Raw genomic sequence first — 23,073 nt, 5'->3', positions numbered from 1 at the left:
GACGTATAGGGTGACACAATATTTTGTGTTGAGTCACTAATTGTTGCTTGTATGGCTATCAATAAAGTTATAGTTAAAAAACGAGCCAATCGAAACGCTCATGGGAGTTGTAGTCAGTAAACGTTATGCACATCGAGCGCTTATGGCTTTTTGTGACTAGAAACGAGAGTTTAATATCCACGCCTTACATTATAAAGTCATAAATGTCTGTTCCATTAGTATAGTTCTCAATAAACACAACTATTTTAACTTTGTAAGGGCGTGGAAGCCTCGGATACACCAGCGCTTGAAGTCCGGAAGTAGGGCGGGACGTCGCCGCTTAGTTTCCAAACATGGCCGTTAAGCCGTTGACTGCATCTGCTCCTGCGTTCGGCTGACTTAGTCACACTTTGAGGAAGTCGCTGGGAGCTCTGGACTTCGGTAACAGGTGGTTACGAAAATGTAGACGTCCGTCGGAGGCCTCTGTGTTTTCCTAGCTAGTTAAAGTTACGCGAATATAGCATTTCAAAACTTGTTATTCCGTACTTTACACTAACTAGGGCGGCGAGCTAACGCCGACGTCCCAACCTTAACTTGGGTCAACTTTTTCCCCCAATGCGGCTTGCCCGAAATGGAGGAGTACCACCGTCGTCCAACCAAGAAGTCTGTGTGAATATTTCTTTTCCAAGGACGCTTTGGGCTCAACCTTTAGACGGACTTTGACTTAAAAGGCTTCATTTGAGTCCTTTTTCCTCCACGGTGGAAGCTAGCTGTTCAAAACGCCCAAACCTCGACGGGGCGGACATAAACAATGTTTTCTGTCAAACCCATGAAACCAACCTTCAAGTGTTATCTTCCTCCTCTGCAGGTACATTGATGCAACACAACACACGTATTCGTCATATTGCGTCTTCGGTGAAATGTGGAGAATTGAACAGATTACTAAATGAACTGCATGCATTAACTTGAAAAACAGGTGACAAAAGTACTTAAAGTAGCGGTACTGTACATGTAAAAAAAAAAAAAAAAAGACATGAGTATTATTAATTCTACTCCTGTAAGAATACTGACTCTGAAATGAAGTGATGTACAAAAGTAAAAATGACTTTTTACTGTTTTGATACATTGGACCAATGAAAAATAAAACTGCATGCAAACTAGTTTCCCCTATGTTATTAACTTACTAAGTCAAACAACGTTTTCATGACCACCTTTTAACCTTTTATTTATTCAGGTGAAGAAATCACAACAGAGTCTCATTTGCAATGCTGACCTGGCTGCAGAGATCAGTGTAAAACAAAGCAAAATAGATGCAAATGTAAATACATTACAAAACTGTACAAAGTGATTTACTTAACATATTTACACAATGCAACAATAACATGATGACATCAAAAAATTCTCTTGAACAAGCCCATTGATGGAGAATAGCTTACTTCTCCCAATCAGTTAACATCGTCATTAATGTCCCTTGGTTCATGTTCCTTTATGTTGTTGCTGTCCCCGTTTCCCCTCCTTTTTATACCCCAAGATCGCAATCACCTTTTTGTCATCATCCATGGGGGTTAAAAAAAGAAATGAACAAGCTTATTTTGACAACGTAATGAGTAGAAAGTACAGACAGTCGTTTGCAAATGTAGGGAGTAAAAGTAAAAAGTGATGAGAAAAGTAAACTAGCAATAGACTACAACTGCATCAATCCATCCATCCAATTATTTTCTGAGCCGCTTATCCTCACTAGGGTCGCGCCAATCGCACGGCACATATAGACACGCAACCATTCGTACTCACATTCACACCTATGGACAATTTAGAATGTAACTGAAAAATAGACTTAAGTACAGTAGAAGCCATTACAAATGCTTCGTTACTTCTGACCACTGCTTTTAAAATGTAACTCATTCTAAAAAACAGTATATATAATTATACGCTGGAGAGACTTTATACATACATTGCCATGAAAAAGTATTTTCCACATCTCAAATTGTTATATTTAAATATAATAATAAAGTCATTCTCATGCCCTACTTTGTATTGTCACACTTTTGCGATCATTCATTAACCACTAACTCTGCTGTTTACTGTGTTTCCTGTTTAGAGTGAAGTGAAGAAAACTGTTGACCCCCCTATTAAAAAGTTGGAGGCCAAGCTACTTCCAGGTAAGCTTGTATACCTGGCAAATGTTGCCTCAACAGTCCCCAAGTGGACAATAATAATACCTGCAACTCACATACACATTTTGTTGTTTAATAATGCAAAATATTTGTTATGTGATAATCAGTAGAATAATATAGTTTACAAATATTTAATAGCTGCAGCCCTGGTAACAATGCATCCCACAATCTGATAATTAAAATAGCAGCCTTTACCAACAGTGTGAAAAATGACTTTTTTGGTGCAAATGAAAAAGCAACAAGCAAACAGAACTACAAATGGCTTTACTTTTTCTTTCTTCTTTTTTTTAAATGTTTTTTAGGATAATTGACAAGTGGTATTTGCCAGACTAAATATTTTCAATTAGAGTACTTGATGGTTGGTGAGTTGTTTTTTTTTAAGCTGAATGTTTCTCAGTACGAGCCTGCTATTCTGTGCATCATGCCTTTTGTAGCGTCACCGTTTTGTTTTCGTTGACCTGTGCTTTCTGCAGGGAATAACTGCTGTAGCGCTCCGTCATAAAAGTTAGTTTCAAGTGTCGTGCCAGCCACGATTCATTCAGCCTTACATGCAGCTGCAGGAGAATCTTCATTTCTAAATCCAATTCTGGTACAGGGTTGACCAGATAAGAAGGGATCCTCAAGGGAGTGGTTCAATGCAGCCTTTGCAATAAAACTTTGTGGTGTGCTATTTAGAGTAATTATTCACAGGTGAAATACCACATAGAGGAATAGATTAATTATAGTCTTTAATAAGAAACCCACAATATACTTGAGCATAGTGCGTTCACATGGAGTCAAAGTGAAAGCGACCTGTAACTAAAACAACTTTTGTACAGAATTTACCACAGGTTCCTTCCTGGTCAGGAGTCTGGTTCACCCCATGGAAAGCTTTCTCTTTTTAACTTACTGGACTGTTGGAAGTGACAGTCACTGTGATGTGATGGCAAAATGTAGTGCGCCATGTTATTTTGGCCATTTTTTTTTTTCTCCGGAGTCAAGTCTTGCTAAGTTTTCTCTTGGTCTATCACCGTATCCTTAACGGGCCGTGGGGGATGGGGCTGCTGAGGCACGAAGGCTCAAAGGCGCACTGCGAATTGTTAATATTTTGTAATACATATACACCACTTCCAGCAAGTTGTTATAGTGAAGCTAAAAAAGAGGTTTTATTGAGCACTCCCAAATAGGCATGAGAATTGATGACTTTTCTGATTCCACCTTCGATACTGCGTCACGATTTGATTCTTTATAGATTCTCATTTGGAAAAAAGCAAAAGAAACAGGAATCATTACTGGAATTTTGTGAATAGAACACACACTCCATATTTTCACGATTTTTGAAGACACGATTGTCGAAGGAAAAATCTTGTCACCGCAGTTGATTTCAGCCTGGTTTGAACTATGTCCGTGTATCCGATAGTTTCTGCTAAAAGTTTCCGAAAATACACTGGTTCGAAAGTTAGGTGGACTTGCTCATTGCAGCCACAGTTGTGCAGTTCCCCCCTGCTGATTGATTTTCCTGGATCCACTGGTGGTCACGTATTGCCTCATAGATTGGAAAGCAAAAAAAAAGCTCTTGCCATCCTTTTCAAATTGCCTTTATTAGCTACTTCTACATCTTAAACGTTGTGTGTCTGCTTTCAGGGGAGATAGTAGTTAACGAGGTGAACTTCGTGAGGAAATGCATCAGTGCTGAAAGCAGCCATGATGACCTGTGGGGGAAGTTGATCTGTACCAACTTTAAGGTCTCCTTCATCCCTCAAGATGCTCCACCTAAACCGGTAAGAAGGTTGTGTGTTAGTCATGTATTGTATTGAATGTCACAAGCAGAAAGCAAAAAGTACTACCTGCATGTAACAAAATAACAAATGATGAATGAATGATTCAAAATGGTGTATTGTATTCCCAATTCCATGTATGTAGTGTGTATGAACTGGGAAAGAGGAAGTAAACTTTCCCGTTCTTCATTGTGAAGTGAGAACATGCGTCATTGCCACCTATGCTGCAGACTGTTGCAGAGATAATAAAGTGCCAAGTCATTGCTAAACCACATTTTAAAGGGTCGAGTCACACATTCTGCTTTTGTTTTGTGACTCAGAAGTTTCAGCTGTCCCACCTGCTGCTTGGAGAGCATGATATCCCCCTGACATGTTTAGAGCATGTGGTAACAGGTAAGACTGGACCCTAAATTGGTCATAGCAAATGTTTTTTTTGTTTGTTTTTTTTTTTAATAAAGGTGGGGGCTTGTTGTATAATCATTGGCGGTTCTCAAGCTATTACCTGATCTCGCCTCTGATAACAAGTGGTCCCATCACAGGGGCAGTGTTTTGCATCCGATTGTGGATTAGCCTTGTTTACACATCTCACTGCTCACTAATAGCTTACAATGCATGCCCAACTGAGCAAGTGTGTGTTAATGATGAGGCATGATTGTTTCATGCTAACACAGTGGGCTTTGTCTGATTCAAAAGGAGGAAATCAGGCCTCATTTTGGCAGATTGTGTTTTCCAGTTGTATTAACAGCTCTACCTGCGTTTTATTTATTTATTTGCATGAAATAAAATATTCTGTTTATACTGTCACGCTTTTCAGTCAATGATACAAAGGGGAAGAAGAAAGTTTTGGGATCAAACCAGAAACTCAAGTTTAACCCCACTGAGCTCATCCTTTACTGCAAAGACTTGCGAATCATAAGGTTCTGCTTTGACGAGGCCGGGCCTGAGAGTGCTAAAAAGGTGAGTGATTACTACGTCTTAGTTTCCTTCATGTCACGTCACCTTTAGTGGTCTTTTATCAGTTTTAAGATTCAATATTTATATTGATTAATTGATTGATTAATTTATATTCAATACATCATATTTTGACGACTAGGATTTTAGATAAAAAGTCATCTATTTTGAAGAGGAAAGTCATAAAGTTATGAGGAAATGTTTAAAACATTGCAACTTTATTCTCATACTCTCATACAATACTATTTCTCAACAAAAATATTACTTGAAAAAAAATCGGAATTGTTCTTGTAGAAATATCTTCTTGAAAAAAAATAAACATGACTTTTTTGCTTTAAAAATCTGCCTGTACTGTATTTACTATAAGATTATTTCCCCCCCCCCTAGAATAATAGTTAGTTTTTTTTTGGAGGGGGAGGTAAATTTAAATATGATTATGATCAAATTGAAAAAAAATATGCTTTTTCTCTAGAAAGTATGATTTGATTCCGAGTAATGCAAGATTTTTGTAGACGTTGCATTTTTCTACCAAAGTCAATAATTTTGGAGAATCAAGTTGTATTTTTTTTAATGAGAAGATTGTGACATTAAATCCATAAGAAATATAACTGGTTTTCCCTGAAACATATAACTTTTTTCTCATGGCATAACTCGTACAGCTTTTAAATTAAGGATTTTATTATTAAGGGAGGAAAAAAAATCCAAACCTACATGGCCGTGTGTGAAAAAGTGATTGCACCCTATACTTAATAACTGTTTGGGCCACCCTTAGCAGCAACAACTGCAACTTGCAATGAGTTTCTTACATTGCTGTAGAGGAATATTGGCACACTCATCTTTGCCGAATTGTTGTAATTCTGCCACATTGGAGGGTTTCCGAGCATGAACCGCCTTTTTAAGGTCATGCCACATCATCATAACAGGGTTTCACCTGTGAAAACTGCATTTGCCGTGAAGCAAACATGAAGACCAGAGAGCTGTTTATGAGAGGAAAGCAAACCATTTTGAATCTGAGAGAAGAGGGGAAATCCCTCAGCTATTGCAAAAACATTGTGCATTGCCAATACAACAATTTGTAATGTCCTGGGGGGAAAAAAATAAACTACTGGAGTACTGAGCAACAGACATCGAACGGGTAAGCCAAGGGTATCAAGAGCAGTTGATGACAGAAACATTTTGAAAGCTGTGAAGAAACACCGAAAGACTAACAGTCAGTGACATCCCTGCCAACCTCCACAGTGCAGGGGTGAAGGTATCACAATCCACTGTTCGAAGAAGACTTCAAGGGAAGAAATATACAGGCCATACCACAAGATGCAAACCAAAATACAGGCAAAAGTATGGAGAAAGAAAGGATCTGCTTATGTTCCAAAACAAACAAGCTCTTCTGTGACTCATGGGGGAGGTAATGTCATGGCTTGGGGTTGCATGGCTCCTTCTGGAAGGGGCTCACTAGTCTATTGATGATGTAACGCATGATAGTAGCAGCAGAATGAATTCTGAAGTCAACAAAACCATTTTGTATGGCAATTTGCAGAAAAATGCATCCAAACTATAATTGGGAGAGGCTTCATCATGCAACAAGCCAATGACCCAAAACACACTGCCAACACAACAAAGGACTTCATCAAGGGGGAAAAAGTGGAAGGTCTTTGACTGGCCAAGTCAATCACCGGACCTTAACCAAATAGTGCATGCATTTTACCTCCTGAAGAGGAGACTCAAGGGAGAAACCCCCAGAAACAAACAAGAAGTGAAAGAGGCTGCAGTAAAGGCCTGGAGAAGTATTTCAAATGAAGAATGCAACAGTTTGGTGAAGTCAATGTGCTGCAAGCTGTGTGTGGAGGCGAGTCCGACTATATCTAATCGGAACTTCTCGACCTCACACACCAGCTTGGGCTGCTTCCCTGCCAGAGAGGTGACAATCCACCTCTCTGCCACCAGAAGCCAGCTTCTGTAGCCAGGGATCGGATCGCCAAGGTCCCTGCTTTCGGCCACCGCCCAGCTCGCACTGCACCCGACCCCTATGGCCCCTCCCACAGGTGGTGAGCCCATGGGAAGGGGGACCCACATTACCCTTTCGGGCTGTGCCCAGCCAAGCCCAATGGGTGCAGGCCCGGCCACCAGGCGCTCGCCCTCGAGCCCCACCTCCAGGCCCGGCTCCAGAGGGGGGGCCCCGGTGACCCACACCGGGCAAGGGAAACCTAGATCCATTTAATGTATTCTTCATAGGGGTCTTGGGAGCCGTGCTTTGTCTGGTCCCTCACCTAGGACCTGTTTGCCATGGGTGACCCTACCGGGGGCGTGAAGCCCCAGACAACTTAGGTCTTAGGATCATTGGGACACACAAACCCCTCCACCACTATAAGGTGACTGCTTCCAGGAGGACATTTTGAATTATTTTTTTTAATTAGCCATCAAAAAAATGTAGATGTTTGCCCTCTTTTGTCTTTGTCTCTGTAGCAGGGATCTCATTTGATGTGCATCCAGTGTCTCAGATGCACAAAAATTAAAATAAAAAATGAAAATAAATTTAAAAAAATCAATGACAGAAAGTTGAGCTGCATAAATGGAATTAGTTACTCCTTTGCACTTAACCAACTGGAAACTTGTTTGGAAGTTACAGTACAGTTCAGTAATAGGCAATATATACGTATATTGCCTGTCAAGGCATTAATGACTTTATACCTCTGTGCTGAGTGTTTATTTGTTTTAAGTGTAATTTTTGTGAACATAGCCTGAGTCTGTTTTATTTATATTTATCTAAGATATTTTATTTATTGTTCTACATTACAGTGTCAATGTTCAATATTCTTAGCATTACAATTACAAATTAATTGTTCTTTAAAAAGATGTACTGGAATTATTATACTCTATCATTGTATCAGTGGTATAAAAATCATCAGCGATACTATTGTTTGGTATTTTGGGGAAAATATATCGTCCTAAAAAAATGTGCTACTCTGACAGGTCTAAACACACGTACTATATTGAGAGAGTGCAAGAGCAATGGATAACGCAAAAATATTGCACAAACAGCATAAAAAACATTGAGTAACAACTGTAATAAAAATCTGCAATAAAGCAGGACCGTGAAGTAAGAACCATGATATAGTGTAGCAGTGGATTACTGTATCTGTATTCTTAGTCTCAAGTGTAAAATGAGCTATGCGGTAGTTAGTTATTTTATTTATTTATTTTAATTCACTGAAAAGATCCTCAAAAGTCTACGGAACATTGACTAAGTTCACCTTCCTGCTGCTTAAAATGTCAAATGATTCCTACGTCCTTAAACTGGAATTAAATAGCAACAACAAAAACAATAATTCACAGGTTTCATTTTCATTGGACAACAGCAATATGTAAAGATTAAAGCAAAATAACTCCAGAGCCATAGACAAACTGTCCATAAAACTCTTCATAACAATGATTATTAGAATTTCATTGCCCTGAACTACTTTTATTGTCCAAAATGTATCGCAAATCATTTGAAGATGTTTGGTGGGACACATTGTATTTGCATTTTTAGATACAAGTATGCTTTGCTTTTAGCTTTGACACAATGTATATGTAAAGCTTAGTGCACTGCTGACTGTCCATTACTTGCACTTGCTTCCACTGTCCATGTCACTGCTGTATGCCGCTTGCTGCCCCTTTCACTTCCTGACTCTTGCGTGCATCCGCACGCACACACACACACACACACACACACACACACACGCAGGAACACACACTGCTTTCGTACTTTGGCCACTTCCTCAATGACAAGAATAGCTATACCATTCGACCATCATGTAGTTTCCTCTTCAGCAATAGCCTCAAAGTAAACAATTTTCACCAGAGGGTGACTTGAAAATCTGTTTTGTGAAGTTAGACTGTACATTCGCACGTCTTTGTACAGTGTGCCAGTGACTGAAAACATGAATTTACTGTGTTGGGGTGTCTGCTCTCTTGCCATGCCATCTGGGAGCAATTTCCTTCGTACATACCTGCTCCACATTTGGCAAGCAACATTTACCTGTAGTGTATACATACAAAGTACAACACTGTGTTGTTGTTGTAGGGACTTGAAGGCAATAAATACAAGGAAGTCTGAACCTAAAGAAGCAACTGATTTATAAAAAAAAATAATTTAAAAACACCTTTCATTGTCATTTCAGACAATGACTTAGTGGCTTGCCTGCATATTAAATAATATAATTTGATGTCACTATAAAATTATATTGCAGTGGAGTTGACTTGAGATATGAGTGACCCAGAGGATGAATTTTCCCTTTGATATGCGAGCCAAAATTTGAGATAAGAGCGCTCTATGGTTGCAGTGAAGTCAACTCATTTCTATTCTACAGAGAAGAGGCTTACAGCTGTTTTACTGTCAAACTAAACAAAAGAGCGAATTACACATCCATCCGTCCATCATCCATTTTCTGAACCGCTTATCCCATATACTTTGCCTTAGGAAAGTCAGTTTAGCTTAATGCTAACAAATAATGCAAAACAGCATAGATGGGTTTATGAAAAGCATCGGTGTTGTGGTGTTACAACCCTTCAAGCAACGGATATTTGAACACAAATGGAGAAATACACAAAGACAGGGGAAAAAAAACAATGCTTAAAGGCATATATTCTTTATCCTCTGCGAATGACTAAAGGCTTCTTCATACTCGCCCGCTGACGTCACTGCGGCTATCGCGCACGCAGTTTGCCTTTATACTCGAGCGCAACCCACATGCGCAGTTTTTAAAATGTACTGCAGTTCACCTCAAAGTCGGGGGTGTCGCTACGGCTGGTATTGGCTAGGACACCACAAGGTGGAGTTTCCTCCGCATTTTTGGCCATTTCCGGTAGCCGTTTTTACTTTGCTTTCTGTAACAAGGAACAAAGCAACAACAATGGCGACCGTGGAACAGTGTCTGCTAGAACAAATGGACCTAGATGACCAGATGATAGGTTTAATTATGCTGCAAAATCGATCAAGAAGGTGGCGCGTAAATGGTATGAGCTAACCAAGGGGCACGCTGAGTACGTTATCACAGCATGTGACTAAAACGGACCAATCACGAGAGATGATCTCCACGGCATTTTATGCGCAGCAACAATTTTTGCCGTGTGTGCGTCAAGCGACGCAGAGGGGCCACGCGGGCCAATTCGCTGGTCACGTGATGCAATGCGGGCGTGGGAGTTTAAAGAGGGCTTAATATTGCTGCATCTTTCTGAGGCGAAAACTGTTTAATTCTTTACATTCTATTTAATTATCTCATTACCGTATGTTTTTATATAGTATGGTACTATATTAGAAAGAGAGAGAGAGAATATAAAAAATATCTTACTAAAGAACACATTGAGAACAATGTTTTTTCGGGGGGCTGGAACATGGTATTTCCATTCATTTCAATGGGGAAAGATGATTTGAGATACAATTGTTTTGAGCTACGAGTGTGGTCATGGAACTAATTCAACTCGTATCTCAAGGCATCACTTCATAAGAAATATGTGTGAAGACTTAGGTGCGGTGATTTTACAGCATTAGTGTGATAAATAGGAGGAATCTTAAGTAAATTGTCTCATAGAGCAAATAGTCATGAGGTCATTTACTGTATCCGGCCTCTATGAACTTTTGTGATCGTGAGTTTTCGTCAGACTGAATATGTTCTTTGTCCAACATAAAAGTTCTGGAATACAAATATATTAGCCCCTCCTCACTGCTGTGGATATTTACGGACACAATGTAAGTAATTACAGTGTGAAGAAGAAAAACAAGGTCCTGGCCCTTTTCCTCTTTACAGCATATGGAATTAAGCCAACCTATAATAACTTATTTTGCCATAGTAAATTACAGAGTCGGGTACTCCCTTACACACGCAGACACGCTGTGTTTTCTCTGGTGTCCTCATGCTAGTCACAGCTTCTCCACTGAATGGCCTGCTTTGTGTGAGTCCAGTGCAATCCAAAGTAAAAGGCTCGGTTCCCAGGTCATTCTTGTTCTTGTGTTGGAAGCATTTAAAATGTTTCCAGGTGGGGCTCGTTGCTGCTCTGAATGAAATTGTTTTAAAGCATCATCCCAGGTTGATTCAGTCATTCGTGAGTTCTGTTGTGGTTCTCTTGCAGGTTTGTCTCGCTATTGCTCACTACTCCCACCCAGCTGATCTGCACCTGCTGTTTGGCTTTGAGTATCAGGGCCGACGGTACCATGAATCCAAAGGTTCTAAAAACTCTTCATAATTAACTGTTACAAATGTGTCTTCCTTTACACGTACGTGCAAATGTCATTGAATTCTTTTGTCTTTGCTTTCCAGCTGAGCGACTCAACGAGGGCGTCCGACGAGGAGCATTACAGACTCCTATTTTTGATCGACGGTCTGAGTGGGACCGAGAGATCAAGAGAACGGGCGCCTCTGAGTGGAGGGTGTGCTCCATAAACGAGTTTTACCACATCTCCTCAAGGTTTGAGCTGCTGTTATTTCTCCAGTGCAATGAGCGTGAAGGAAAGTATGCCGACACCTCCTAGAATATTATTGACTGTCTAAAATTCTCCCTGTAGTCATACTTGGTATGTTTTGGCAAGACGGTGTATTTACACTCTAAGCTGTTTGGCTCATTGCATTCGTGTTTCACAGTAACATGCATGTCTTCAATTGACAGTAGGGGCCATTGAGTCCAGAGGTGACCTCATAGGGCTTGCGTCGTAATTATTGTCCAGTGTTCTATTATATGGATGTTTACTTCGTATTACACAATGGTAATTTGACACATGAAATGGCTGTGATCAATGTCCTTGATTGTGTTCATTAACACTTGACTCGCATGAACAACAAACACTTTTTGAGAGTCTAAATTTTGTGACTCATTGTCCTCTTTTTCTACTGCTTCTTAGTCTTCCAGAGTACATTGTGGTCCCAGTTTCTCTAGCAGACCAGGATCTAAAACAGTACTCTATATTCTTAACTGGCAACCGCGTCCCAGTAAGTTTTATTACCATTTAATGTGTGCTGTGTGTTTCAGAAAATGACCAGGATTGTTTTGTATTTTACTTGTGTTCACTCCACCAAGTTGAGCCATTGTGTTTCCTTTGCTGTAGCTTTGGTGCTGGAATCACCGCAATGGAAGTGCTCTTGTGCGCATGGCCAGTGTGTGTGACCCGGTCCAGCAGAGAAAGATTGAGCAGAGGTAGCACAAACTCCAAGAATGCAGAGATAAACTAACATTGGATCTTTTTACTCCAGGGCTGCGTTCAGACTCACACCCTATTCACTATATACTGTAGTGCCCTATAAAGCGAATTTGCCAAATCACTGTATGGTGACCGTGAACTCAACTCTCTTCATAACAAGAAGCTTGGCAGGTTGTGAACAATTCTTCAAAACAGCCTTCAAGCTTTTTATTGCCACCTGCAGATGAAGTTGACTGTCAAACTTACCACAAAATGAAGAGAATTACACCTTATTTAAAACAACCACAGTTTAGCCTTATGAAAGTAATAGTTTTATAAAGTACAGTATTATAGAGTGGAGTGCTATTTTTGGTGGTTCAAGTTAAGAGAGTGGTCACGGAATGAATTTAACTTGTAACTAAAGGTACACAGGTTTGTTTCTTTATTCTTTTTTTTTTAAATACACTCAATATAACGTACACAAAAGATCATGCTATTATGATAGGGCCGCAACTAACGATTATTTCAAGAATCGATTAATCCGTAATCCCTCATTAATTTTTTTTGACTAATTGATGAATCAAATTCCTCGCTTTATTTAAAAACAGCAAATTATTTCATATTGACAGTGCCGAAAAGTTACTGGTTTGCTCCATAACGTTAAAAAATAGACAAAAATGTTTATCGTTGTTTTCCAAAGTTAAAGCAAATTTTTGCAAATGTCTTATTTTCATTAAAAGGGACATATTTTACCAAACCAACTTTTTCTAGTATTTGGGATGTAATATTGTGTCCATGGTACCTCAGTAGACATGAAATATGAATTAAATTCGTCCACGCATTCCTGAGTTCCAGAGGTTTTTGTGCCGAGAGCACTGAAATCAGGTCATCCAAATTTCTCCACCTTATCTGCCTCACTAGTGAAGCTCTTCGCCTTCCCTTTCCGCTTCTCAGCCAGCATGTTGTCACAAGTGTGTCTTCTACACTGAGGGAACCAATCAGAGGTAAGGCAGTATGGACAAAGCGGATACAAAACTGGGTCAAACAGAAGTAGCTGTCAGAGGGGCCTTTTCTGGACACTCATGAGAAAACCAAGGTGTTTTTTTTAACTTATTTATTTTTGCCACCGAGGAGCTTTTTAACCACCTTGGTGATCGCAACCCCAGAGATAGGAGAGCCCGCCTCAGAGACCCCAGACTCTGCTTCCTCATGGGAAGGCGTGTCGGTGGGATTGAGGAGGTCTTCGAAGTATTCTCCCCACTAACTCACAACGTCCCGAGTCGAGGTCAGCAGCGCCCCATCCCCACTATAGACGGTGTTGAATGGTACACTGCTTCCCCATCCTGAGACGCCGGATGGTGGACCAGAATTTCCTCAAAGCCGTCCAGAAGTCTTTTTCCATGGCCTCACTGCACTCCTCCCATGCCCGAGTTTTTGCTTTTCAGCGACCACCAAAGCTGCGTTCCGCTTGGCCAGCCGGTACCCATCAGCTGCCTCTGGAGTCCGGCAGGCCAAAAAATAGGACTCCGTCTTCAGCATGACGGCATCCCTCACCGTTGGTGTCCACCAACGGGTTCGGGGATTGCTGCCACGACAGGCACCGACCATCTTACGGCCACAGCTCCGGTCAGCCGCCTCAGCAATGGAGGCGCGGAACATGGTCCACTTGGACTCCATATCCCCCGCCTCCCCCGGAACGTGAGCAAAGGTCTGTCGGAGGTAGGAGTTGAAACTCCTTCTGACAGGGGATCCTGCCAGATGTTCCCAGCAGACCCTCACAATGCGTTTGGGCCTGCCAGGTCAGACCGGCATCTTCCCCACCATCGGAACCAACTCACCACCAGGTGGTGATCAGTTGACAGCTACGCCCCCGTCTTCAGCCGAGTGTCCAAGACATGCGGCCGCAAGTCCAATGACACGACCACAAAGTCAATCATCGAACTGCAACCTAGGGTGTCCTGGTGCCAAGTGCACGTGTGGACACCGTTATGCTTGAACATGGTGTTCGTTATGGACAATCCGTGATGAGCACAGAAGTCCAATAACAGAACACCGCTCAGGTTTTGATCAGGGGGGGCCGTTCCTCCAAATCACGCCCTTCCAGGTCTCACTGTCATTGCCCACGGGTCCTTTTAAATAAAACCATAATCAGCATGCTTTCATGGAGGACTACAGAAATATGAGAGTATTTACTAGAGGTTTATATTCTTGTGAGCCAACTACATCAATCTGTGCTCAGCAAGTTGGCCTTCTGGATGAAATATACCGATATAACATTTTTTAAAAGGTCAGCACTTGATTGTATCTATACTAGACCATAACAAACTTAAGACTTTATATGGATGCATGTGTGTGACTCACCTCGGTGCACAGTGAAGTCTTTCAAGCCAGCTTAGTTTAGCGCTCTAGCCGCTAACACGGAGATGCGTTTGTGATCAACAAATCGCTACGCAGAGATCAAGTGTAAAGTGTTGCATCGTGTGAAAATGTGTAAAGTAGGAAGGCTGAGTTGATGAATGCACGACTGTCGCTGTCGAAGAAATATTTGCTTCCGAAAGAACGCTAGCAGAGTATGAGGGGGAACTTGGTCATACAAAAAAGGAAAAACAGAGACAATGTTCAAAAGAGAGGTTTCACTTGTTTCCCAGCTCTATTAACACTATTCCATAAAGTTTTTCCCTGTGGAAACTTCACGGTGCTTTGTTTCTAGCTATTAGTATTTGATTTTTTAGGATTCTCAAACGTTTTGGGTCCAGGGACCGCTTAGATTGGAGACATTTTTTTCAAGGACCCACTCATAATTTTACACCAATTAAACATCTCTTTTCGAGGAAAAAACTGACCGAACCAGTAAAATCATAGCTAAAATAAAATAAATATCAAGTTGAGATTACCCCCCTTTATTTTATTGAAAATCAACACAAGTACATCAGGAATTTTTTTTTAATTTAATGACCATAATTCATTTTACTTGATGCCCTTACGAGAAACAACAAGAATCTAGGAAAATTTACCTTTACTGTATTTATTTCACAATTACATTGGCTGAATTTTTGGCTAAAATGTTACTGAATCGATTTCAAGCCTTTAAAATCTTAGCGTTCTAAATTAACCAATATCGTCCTTGAATCGAATTGACAACGATAAATCATGATACAAATAAAATTGTTGTTAAAACTAATCGTTATACATTGATATTTACTGTTGAAAGGCTGAAATTACAAGGATTTGGACAATTTCAAAGTTAAACAGTCTGTAAACGATGGATTGATGATCAAAATAGTTTTTGATTTGTTGCACTCTAGCGGTAATTATCATTTATTTATTAATTCAATGTGTATGGTGACAGTTGGGCCAGCTGTCATTAAGCCGGTACGTTTTAATTACAATGATTTTTCATTTGACTTATGTCATAATAAAGTAGTCCACTATATAAAGATCCTTCCTCCTACAATGAGTAGGGAATGGGTGAATTGTTTTGAACACAGCCCAGGTCTTTCAGCAATACAACATTTGTGCTGGACTGTTCAAGGAGAGATCTTTCAAAGAGTTTGTTGACCCTCAATGTGTGTTGTTTATTGTGGTAGGATCATCACTGCCATCACAAAAAGCCACCCACAGTGCAGTGAAGTCTTCAGTTCAGATCTGGACAAGTGTCTGCCCAACATCCAGGACATCCAGAGTTCTTTCGTCAAAATCCGACAGATCTGCGTCATAGGTGAGCCTTGTTACCGGTTCCCATCTGGACGCAGAAGGAATTTCTCAACATTCTTGTGTTCTGTTTTGATTATGTGCAGATCCTTTTGAGGAGTCTGAGGAAAGGTGGCTTTCATCCATTGAAAACTCACGATGGCTTGAGTATGTCAGGTATGGAAACAATCATATTTATATGATAGCACCTCATAAACTGCCAGAGTCTTAAAACCCTTACACAAATCATGATATTACAAACATTGCTAAGACTAGTTACTACATTTAGTCTGCACGTTATGAGACAGGCTGAGTTTCAGTGACTAGCGGGAATGTTTGGGATTTGAGGTTTAATTGGATTGGAAGAGTTGTAAGTAGGCAGCCATATCACTTTTTTCAAATCGAGCACAACTATAAGTACTTACCAATACGAGTACAGATACTTGATAATATCATTATGTCTTGCAATGGTGATGATTGTGATTACTGTCTTTAAAAAAAACACATTTTCTTGAACGTCATGTTTCATTAAATATAACACTTTTTAGAGTAAGAAACAGAATAAATCCCAAAATAAACAAAACAAATGAGAATCATTATAACTGTGATCAAAAAGTCTGCATTACCTAAAGCATTCCAATAGAAATGTTAATTCCCCTTCTAATCAGTTTTAAGATACTCAACAAAAATAAATAAACACATTAACGTTAATTTGCAAAGTGTACCTGAACGCAGCTCACATAGCCGTTATGCGACTGCTAGTGTAAACATGAATTGTGGCTGTACTGAGCAGCAAGCCAACATTAATTACACAATAGACGAGTGAAAAATGACATGGAAAGAAACAAAATACAACAAAAATGACAGATTACCTAGAACAGTTTCATCTGCACAACACGTGCAACTGCAAATTAGTTCAAGGTGGAAAAAATATGTTTCCGTCTGCAAAATGTCACTTTAAAGGCTACACAGACCAGAGTTTGGCCTCATAACAATGAACAAAAGCTGTTATAAAAGCATTACAGATGTAAAATACAAAACATAACTATTAACATTTAATTAGTAACTCTTCAGGACCATCAGGCAGGCTACCGTCCTCGCAAAACTGGGTGCTTGCCCGTCACCGTCCGAGGAGTTCATCATCCATTTTTCAGAGCATAATTTGCATGCATCTCCACACATAACATGGCTGACATGGCTCCTACCTGGATGCCAGATGTCAGGCTGTTGATGTTGTATCAGTGCTTACACTATCGGACAATTTTTTTACTGATATCAGTATCTGGGTATTCTTACACAAAACATTTTTAATCCATAGTCTGTGATTGCAGGGCCTTCCTGAAGCACGCAGCTGAAATAGTGTACCACCTGGATGGGAGGAATGTATCAGTCATTCTCCTAGGTAAACGCTTCTCTTCATCAGTTCTCTTACTCACCCCACAAAAACATCATCCCAGTTGCTTTTGATGGTTATTTATTTTTCTTTACATTTTGTTGGTTTTCCAATGTATGAATACAATCCCAACGGAGGACTGACTTAGCTTTCAGGGGCATCCATTTGTATTTAGTTGTTTTATTCGACTGTTTGCAGGAATTATGAAGACTAATATGCTTGTGCTTTTAATTGCCTTTCATTGATTGTATCATTTTGTGACTTCCAAAGGCGTTGCCCATCATTGGACTGACTCACGTTCTTGTAAACAATTTGATTTTGTTCACCGATGATCTTTTACAGAGGAAGAGGACCGCGACCTGAACTGCGTGGTGTCCTCCTTGGTGCAGCTCATGGTGGACCCTCACTATCGCAGCATTGTTGGATTTCAGGGTTTGGTGCAGAAGGAGTGGGTGATGGCAGGCCATCGCTTCTTGGATAGATGCAACCACTTAAAAAAGAATGACAAAGAGGAGGTATTTGCCCAACTAAACAGCCCATTTGTACACAATCTGCACTTTTGTCAAGACAGTCACTTATATTGGTTGTTTCTTTCTTTTTTTTTCCCCCCAAGTCCCCACTGTTCATGCTGTTCCTGGACTGTGTGTGGCAAATGATGAACCAATATCCAGCTGCATTTGAGTTCACAGAAGCCTACCTGACTGTGCTAAGTGATAGCATGTGGATTCCACTCTTCAGCACTTTCCTCTTCAGTTCTCCTAAACAGCGAGCTCAGCATTTGATAGTGAGTAATGCAAAAATGTTATCTTACATAATCAGCATTTGTTTTCATTTTTTAATTTGTTTATTTCTGTGTTTGATTGGTTAAGATATTTACAGTAAGCGTGTCATAAATATGCAAGTTACAGCATATAAATCTTTTTTGACATTGTGATTCACTTGCATGTTTGTTTGATGACTGACAGGAGAATACTCAGCTCCAAGTCAGAAAGATTAACTTGTTTCTTTTCTGCAGGACTTTGCAAGGAATAAAGCCATCCCTCAAGGGGAGGACCCAGTTGTGTACTTCCCTCCTGTGTGGGACTGGTCACAACAATTCTCCACCAAAGACCAAACCCTTTTTAACAACCCCATGTATGTTGGCAAAGGAGCTGCATGTGTTCTCAATGGGGAAGTGAAAAGCTTTAGACGCACAAAGGTAACGAAGACTGAGCTCTTCTATCTGCTTAATTGTAGTCTCGTTTACAGTACCGATCAAAGGTTTGAGTGCACGTTCTCATTCAATAACATGAGCAAGTGTGTCCTAACGTTTGACTGCAACCTTGTTTTTCATTTACGGCACCATCAAGTTTGAAGTGCAGGGGGTAGCGCAACAACGTTTCAGTCTTCATCCATTTACAAAAAATATGTACGGTGGGTACGGAAAGTATTCAGACCTCCTTAAATTTTTCACTCTTTTTTTATACTGCAGCCATTTTCTAAAATCATTTGTTAATTTTTTTTCCACATTAATGTACACACAACACCCCATATTGACAGAAAAAAAGGGAATTGTTGAGATTTTTGCAGATTTATTAAAAAAGAAAAACTAAAATATCACACAGCCATAAGTATTCAGACCCTTTGCTCAATATTTAGTAGAAGCACCCTTTTGCGCTAATACAGCCATGAGTCTTTGGGGGAATGATGCAACAAGTTTTTCACACCTGGATTTGGGGATCATCTGCCATTTGTTCTTGCAGATCTTCTCTAGTTCTGTCAGGTTGGATGCAGATCCTCTCCAGTTCTGTCAGGTTGGATGGTGAATGTTGGTAGGCAGCCATTTTCAGGTCTTTCCAGAGATGCTCAATTGGGTTTCAGTCAGGGCTCTGGCTGGGCCATTCAAAAACAGTCATGGAGTTGTTCTGAAGCCACTCCTTCTGTATTTTTGCTGTGTGCTTAGGGTCATTGTCTTTTTTTAAGGTGAACCTTCGGCCCAGTCTGAGATTCTGAGCACTTTGGAGAAGGTTTTGGTCCAGGATATCCCTATACTTGGCCGCATTTATCTTTCCTCGATTGTAACCAGTCGTCCTCTCCCTGCAGCTGAAAAACATCCCCACAGCATGATGCTGCCACCACCATGCTTCACTGTTGGGACTGTATTGGACAGGTGCTGAACAGTGCCTGCTTTTCTCCACACTTACCGCTTAGAATTAAGGCTAACAATTTATATCTTGGTCTCATCAGACCAGAGATAATCTTATTTCTCACTATCTTGGAGTCCTTCAGGTGTTTTTTAGCAAAGTCCATGCGGTCTTTCATGTGTCTTGAACTGAGGAGATGCTTCCATCGGGCCACTCTGCCATAAAGCCCCGACTGGTGGAGGGCTGCAGTGATGGTTGACTTTCAATAACGTTCTCCCATCTCCCAACTGCATCTCTGGACCTCAGCCACAGTCTTTGGGTTCTTCTTAACCTCTTTCACCAAGGCTCTTCTCCCCCGACTGCTCAGTTTGGCCGGACGGCCAGCTCTAGGAAGGGTTCGGGTTGTCCCAAAGGTCTTCCACTTAAGGAATATGGAGGCCACTTTGCTCTTAGGAACCTTAAGTGCAGCAGAATTTTGTTGTAACCTTGGCCAGATCTGTGCCTTGCCACAATTCTGTCTCTGAGCTCTTCAGGCAGTTCCTTTGACCTCGTGATTCTCATTTGCTCTGGCATGCACTGTGAGCTGTAAGGTCTGCTATAGACAGGGGTGTGGCTTTCCTAATCAAGTCCAATCACTATAATCAAACACACCTGGACTCCAATGAAGGTGTAGAACCAGCTCAAGGATGATCAGAAGAAATGGACAGCACCCGAGTTAAATATATGACTGTCACAACAAAGGGTTTGAATACTTAACGGCTGCGTGATATTTCAATTTTTCAATCTGCAAAAATTTCAACAATTCCATTTTTTCTGTCAATATGGAGTGCTGTGTTAATGAGGGGGGGAAAGGAACATACATTGTTTTAGCAAATGGCTGCAATATAACAGAGTGAAACATTTAAGGGGGTGTGCATACTTTCTGTACCCACTGTATATTAGCCTCTATTTCACACATGTAATATGGGGTTTTACACTTAGTCTTTTGACATGCTACAGCCAGATTAGGATATGTGATTACATTTGTGAAGACTGGAAAATGTCATCTAATACAGCTTCATGGATTTATTTGTTTGTTTGTTTTGCCCTTACAGAAATACGGTTCCATCTTCCGAGGAGCCTCTGCATCTCTACGTAATGGACTGAAAGGTGGAGACGAGGCGATAACACGACGAGGCTCTCTGGGGTCCGAGCTCAAGCCTGATTTCTCACCCATGAAATATGTGGTGGAGAGCCCGTCGGAGCGCTTCTTCAGAGAGTGGTTCTCTCGACCCGCTGACCAGCAGGGCCTCCTGATCCCCTTGCTCACGCCCTCCCACGTCGCCCTCTGGAAGCTCTACTTCCTTCGCTGGGTGCCAGAGGCCTGCATTTCCAAGGGGGGGTCCATCACTGCTTACCACAAGCTCTCTCAGCTGGTGGACGAGATTGAAATGCTGCAGAAACACCTCAGGCAGTACAAGGCGCCCACTCCGAGTGGCACGCCCCTCCCCAGCCCAAAAGGGCCCCCTGCTGACCAAAGGCGGATGTATTTTGAGGCCGCTTCCCCAAATGATTCCCCTCCAGAATTTCTTTCATCCTCCTTTCCTTTCACCCCAGTAGGAAACCTGTGTCGCCGCAGTATTCACGGAACCCCCATCAGCAAGTTTCTGAACGGGGCGAGGATCTGGCTCTCCACAGAGACGCTCGCTAACGACGCCCTTTGAGAATGGGCGGGGCTTCGTTTTGATGGCTGTTACCACTCTTAACCATGCGGACGATTATAGAAAAATAACTTCTGATTTTTTTGTATTCTTTATAAGCTAGAATTTGCACCATTGATGCTGCATGATAATCTGAGGCAACAACTGGAAGAGCACCAATAGGAAAATTGTACCATTATTCATCCAAGTTAATCATTACAGAATGCAGAAGTACATCCTCCTCATTGGCCAGTGACGTGCTACTCTGATGTGCCCTCATACTGTGATATATTAAAAGCTGTGTATTATTTTACCCACTTAAATCACTCCCGAAATTTCCTGAAGATAACCGCTCTTGTTTGTCGAGGTTGTGTGATTCAAAGATCCTGTTTGGGATTGACCTGTGATGACGTGCCATGAGATTATCCTTCGGGAGTCTCAGTCTGATCCAGATTTGATTGCAGCAACAATGATGCATTTCACCAACACTGATTTCACATGTAATCTTCCAGGAAATGTGTTGACCATCTAACTCTTGGGATTTTTTTTTTTCTTCTGAATCCAGTACATCGCACTACTAACCGCCCTGCTATGCCAAGTGGTGCAAACAAAATGGATGTGTGTGCGCACGTGTTTTTCCTACCACAAGCTTAATGCTATTTGCTTGCAAATTCTATCACTTGTTGGGTGTTTTGCTGTTTTTAACAAATACTGTAGTGAATTCAGGGTGCTGATTTGAGATTACTTCAATCTGTGGTAAATATACCTCTCTCTTTTTCAGAGAGGTCTCATCAAAATTTTTAAAGGCCTTAAACTCTCCAGATTGACAGAAGAAGAGAGGACTCAAACCAGACGTTTTCTGTATTATTATTTCTGTATAACTCCTTCGTGTTTTCTCACTGCCGAACCAACGACTGGCTGGTGAAACAGACAAAATGGATCAGTTGTGTAATGGTGGTGAGAATCTATTAGTGAGAATCTTCAGATCAGGGGTGTGGATTGGAGCTTGCGGCTTAAGGCCCATATGAGGCCCACGAGCATTTGATCCGGCCCACAGTGAAATTCTAAATGCAAAATAAAACAATAGAGAGACATTTAACCCGCAAATGCTCATGTTTGGTAATTGCACACTTATTTTCCATTCCTTTACTATAGCCCTTTAAGGACTTAATACAAATTTAAATGGCCCCAGATGGGAAAAAGGTCCCCACCCTTGATATTAAACCATAGAGTGATCCATTTCTTGCAAATGTAAGATTCGTTGGCAATAACTAATATCGTGTTTGCGAGTGTATTGTGAGTGCTGCGTTGGCCCTACAAAAATGCTATTAATTGCACATTAACCCAGTTTATGGTTCTTTCTAAGGTGGTTGAATTTAGGTTGGGCATTTTTTTTTTTAATAGATTTTCTATTTGCTTGAAATCTATTTTGTGTGTGTGTGTTAATGGTACTTCAGTCTGTTAATTTTGACTATATATTTTATGGAGAGGTATTTATATGATGTTACCATCTGCTGGATTATATGATGACTGCGTTCACAGTTGGATGTACCAGCAGATGTATTTATTCACATTATGCAAATGTTCTCTTAAAAGGGATGCCCTGGCTACTCTGTCTTTTGTGCCTTTTGGGAAGACTTTGTAACAATGTTCTATATATCTGACTTGTCTACTTGTGTTGATTTTGATGGCGTCTTAAACCTTTAACAGGTACTGCACTGAGAAGGGTTTTATGGTAGAAAAGAGGGCTCAAACATGTACCAGTAACTAATCAATACATTATATTTTCAACTGAGGTGCCTTTCTGTGTCATTTTTTTCACCACAAGCTGCTGACTTATGAAGTTTCACTTGATAGCTTGATTGGTAGCTAGGGAATCCATTTATTAATAAAATACACTACATGAACAAAGTAGTGTGTGTATGGGTGATAGGAAGTTTCACTCACGTGATCTCAAAACTACATGGCATTGTTTTGACCCAAATGGTCAACGATATACAATTCCAATGAAGTTGGGATGTTGTGTTAAACATAAATAAAAACAGAATCTAATGATCTGCAAATTATGTTCAACCTATATTTAATTGAATACACTACAAGGACAAGATATTTAATGTTCAAACTAAGAAACTTTATTTTTAGCAAATAATCATTAGCTTAGAATTTTATGGATGCAA

General features: G+C 40.6%; 1 protein-coding gene across 1 annotated transcript; it reads left to right on the top strand.

Moving 5' to 3' along the window:
• Positions 1-304: 304 nt before the first annotated feature.
• Positions 305-22,691, top strand: mtmr10 (myotubularin related protein 10). The gene is made up of 16 exons (XM_061754672.1): positions 305-847; positions 2,078-2,138; positions 3,777-3,913; positions 4,231-4,303; positions 4,725-4,867; positions 10,970-11,063; positions 11,158-11,305; positions 11,736-11,823; positions 11,940-12,028; positions 15,599-15,729; positions 15,809-15,878; positions 17,033-17,103; positions 17,437-17,609; positions 17,708-17,878; positions 18,110-18,292; positions 20,312-22,691. The coding sequence occupies exons 1-16, from the start codon at positions 791-793 to the stop codon at positions 20,918-20,920; spliced, it is 2,298 nt and encodes a 765-aa protein (XP_061610656.1). The 5' UTR covers positions 305-790; the 3' UTR covers positions 20,921-22,691.
• The last annotated feature ends 382 nt before the right edge of the window (positions 22,692-23,073 follow it).

The sequence above is a fragment of the Phyllopteryx taeniolatus genome, chromosome 2, assembly GCF_024500385.1.
Source record: "Phyllopteryx taeniolatus isolate TA_2022b chromosome 2, UOR_Ptae_1.2, whole genome shotgun sequence".
NCBI classification, from domain to species: domain Eukaryota; kingdom Metazoa; phylum Chordata; class Actinopteri; order Syngnathiformes; family Syngnathidae; genus Phyllopteryx; species Phyllopteryx taeniolatus.
Note: the sequence above shows the minus strand (reverse complement) of the source record. Positions and strands in the feature narration are given on the sequence as shown.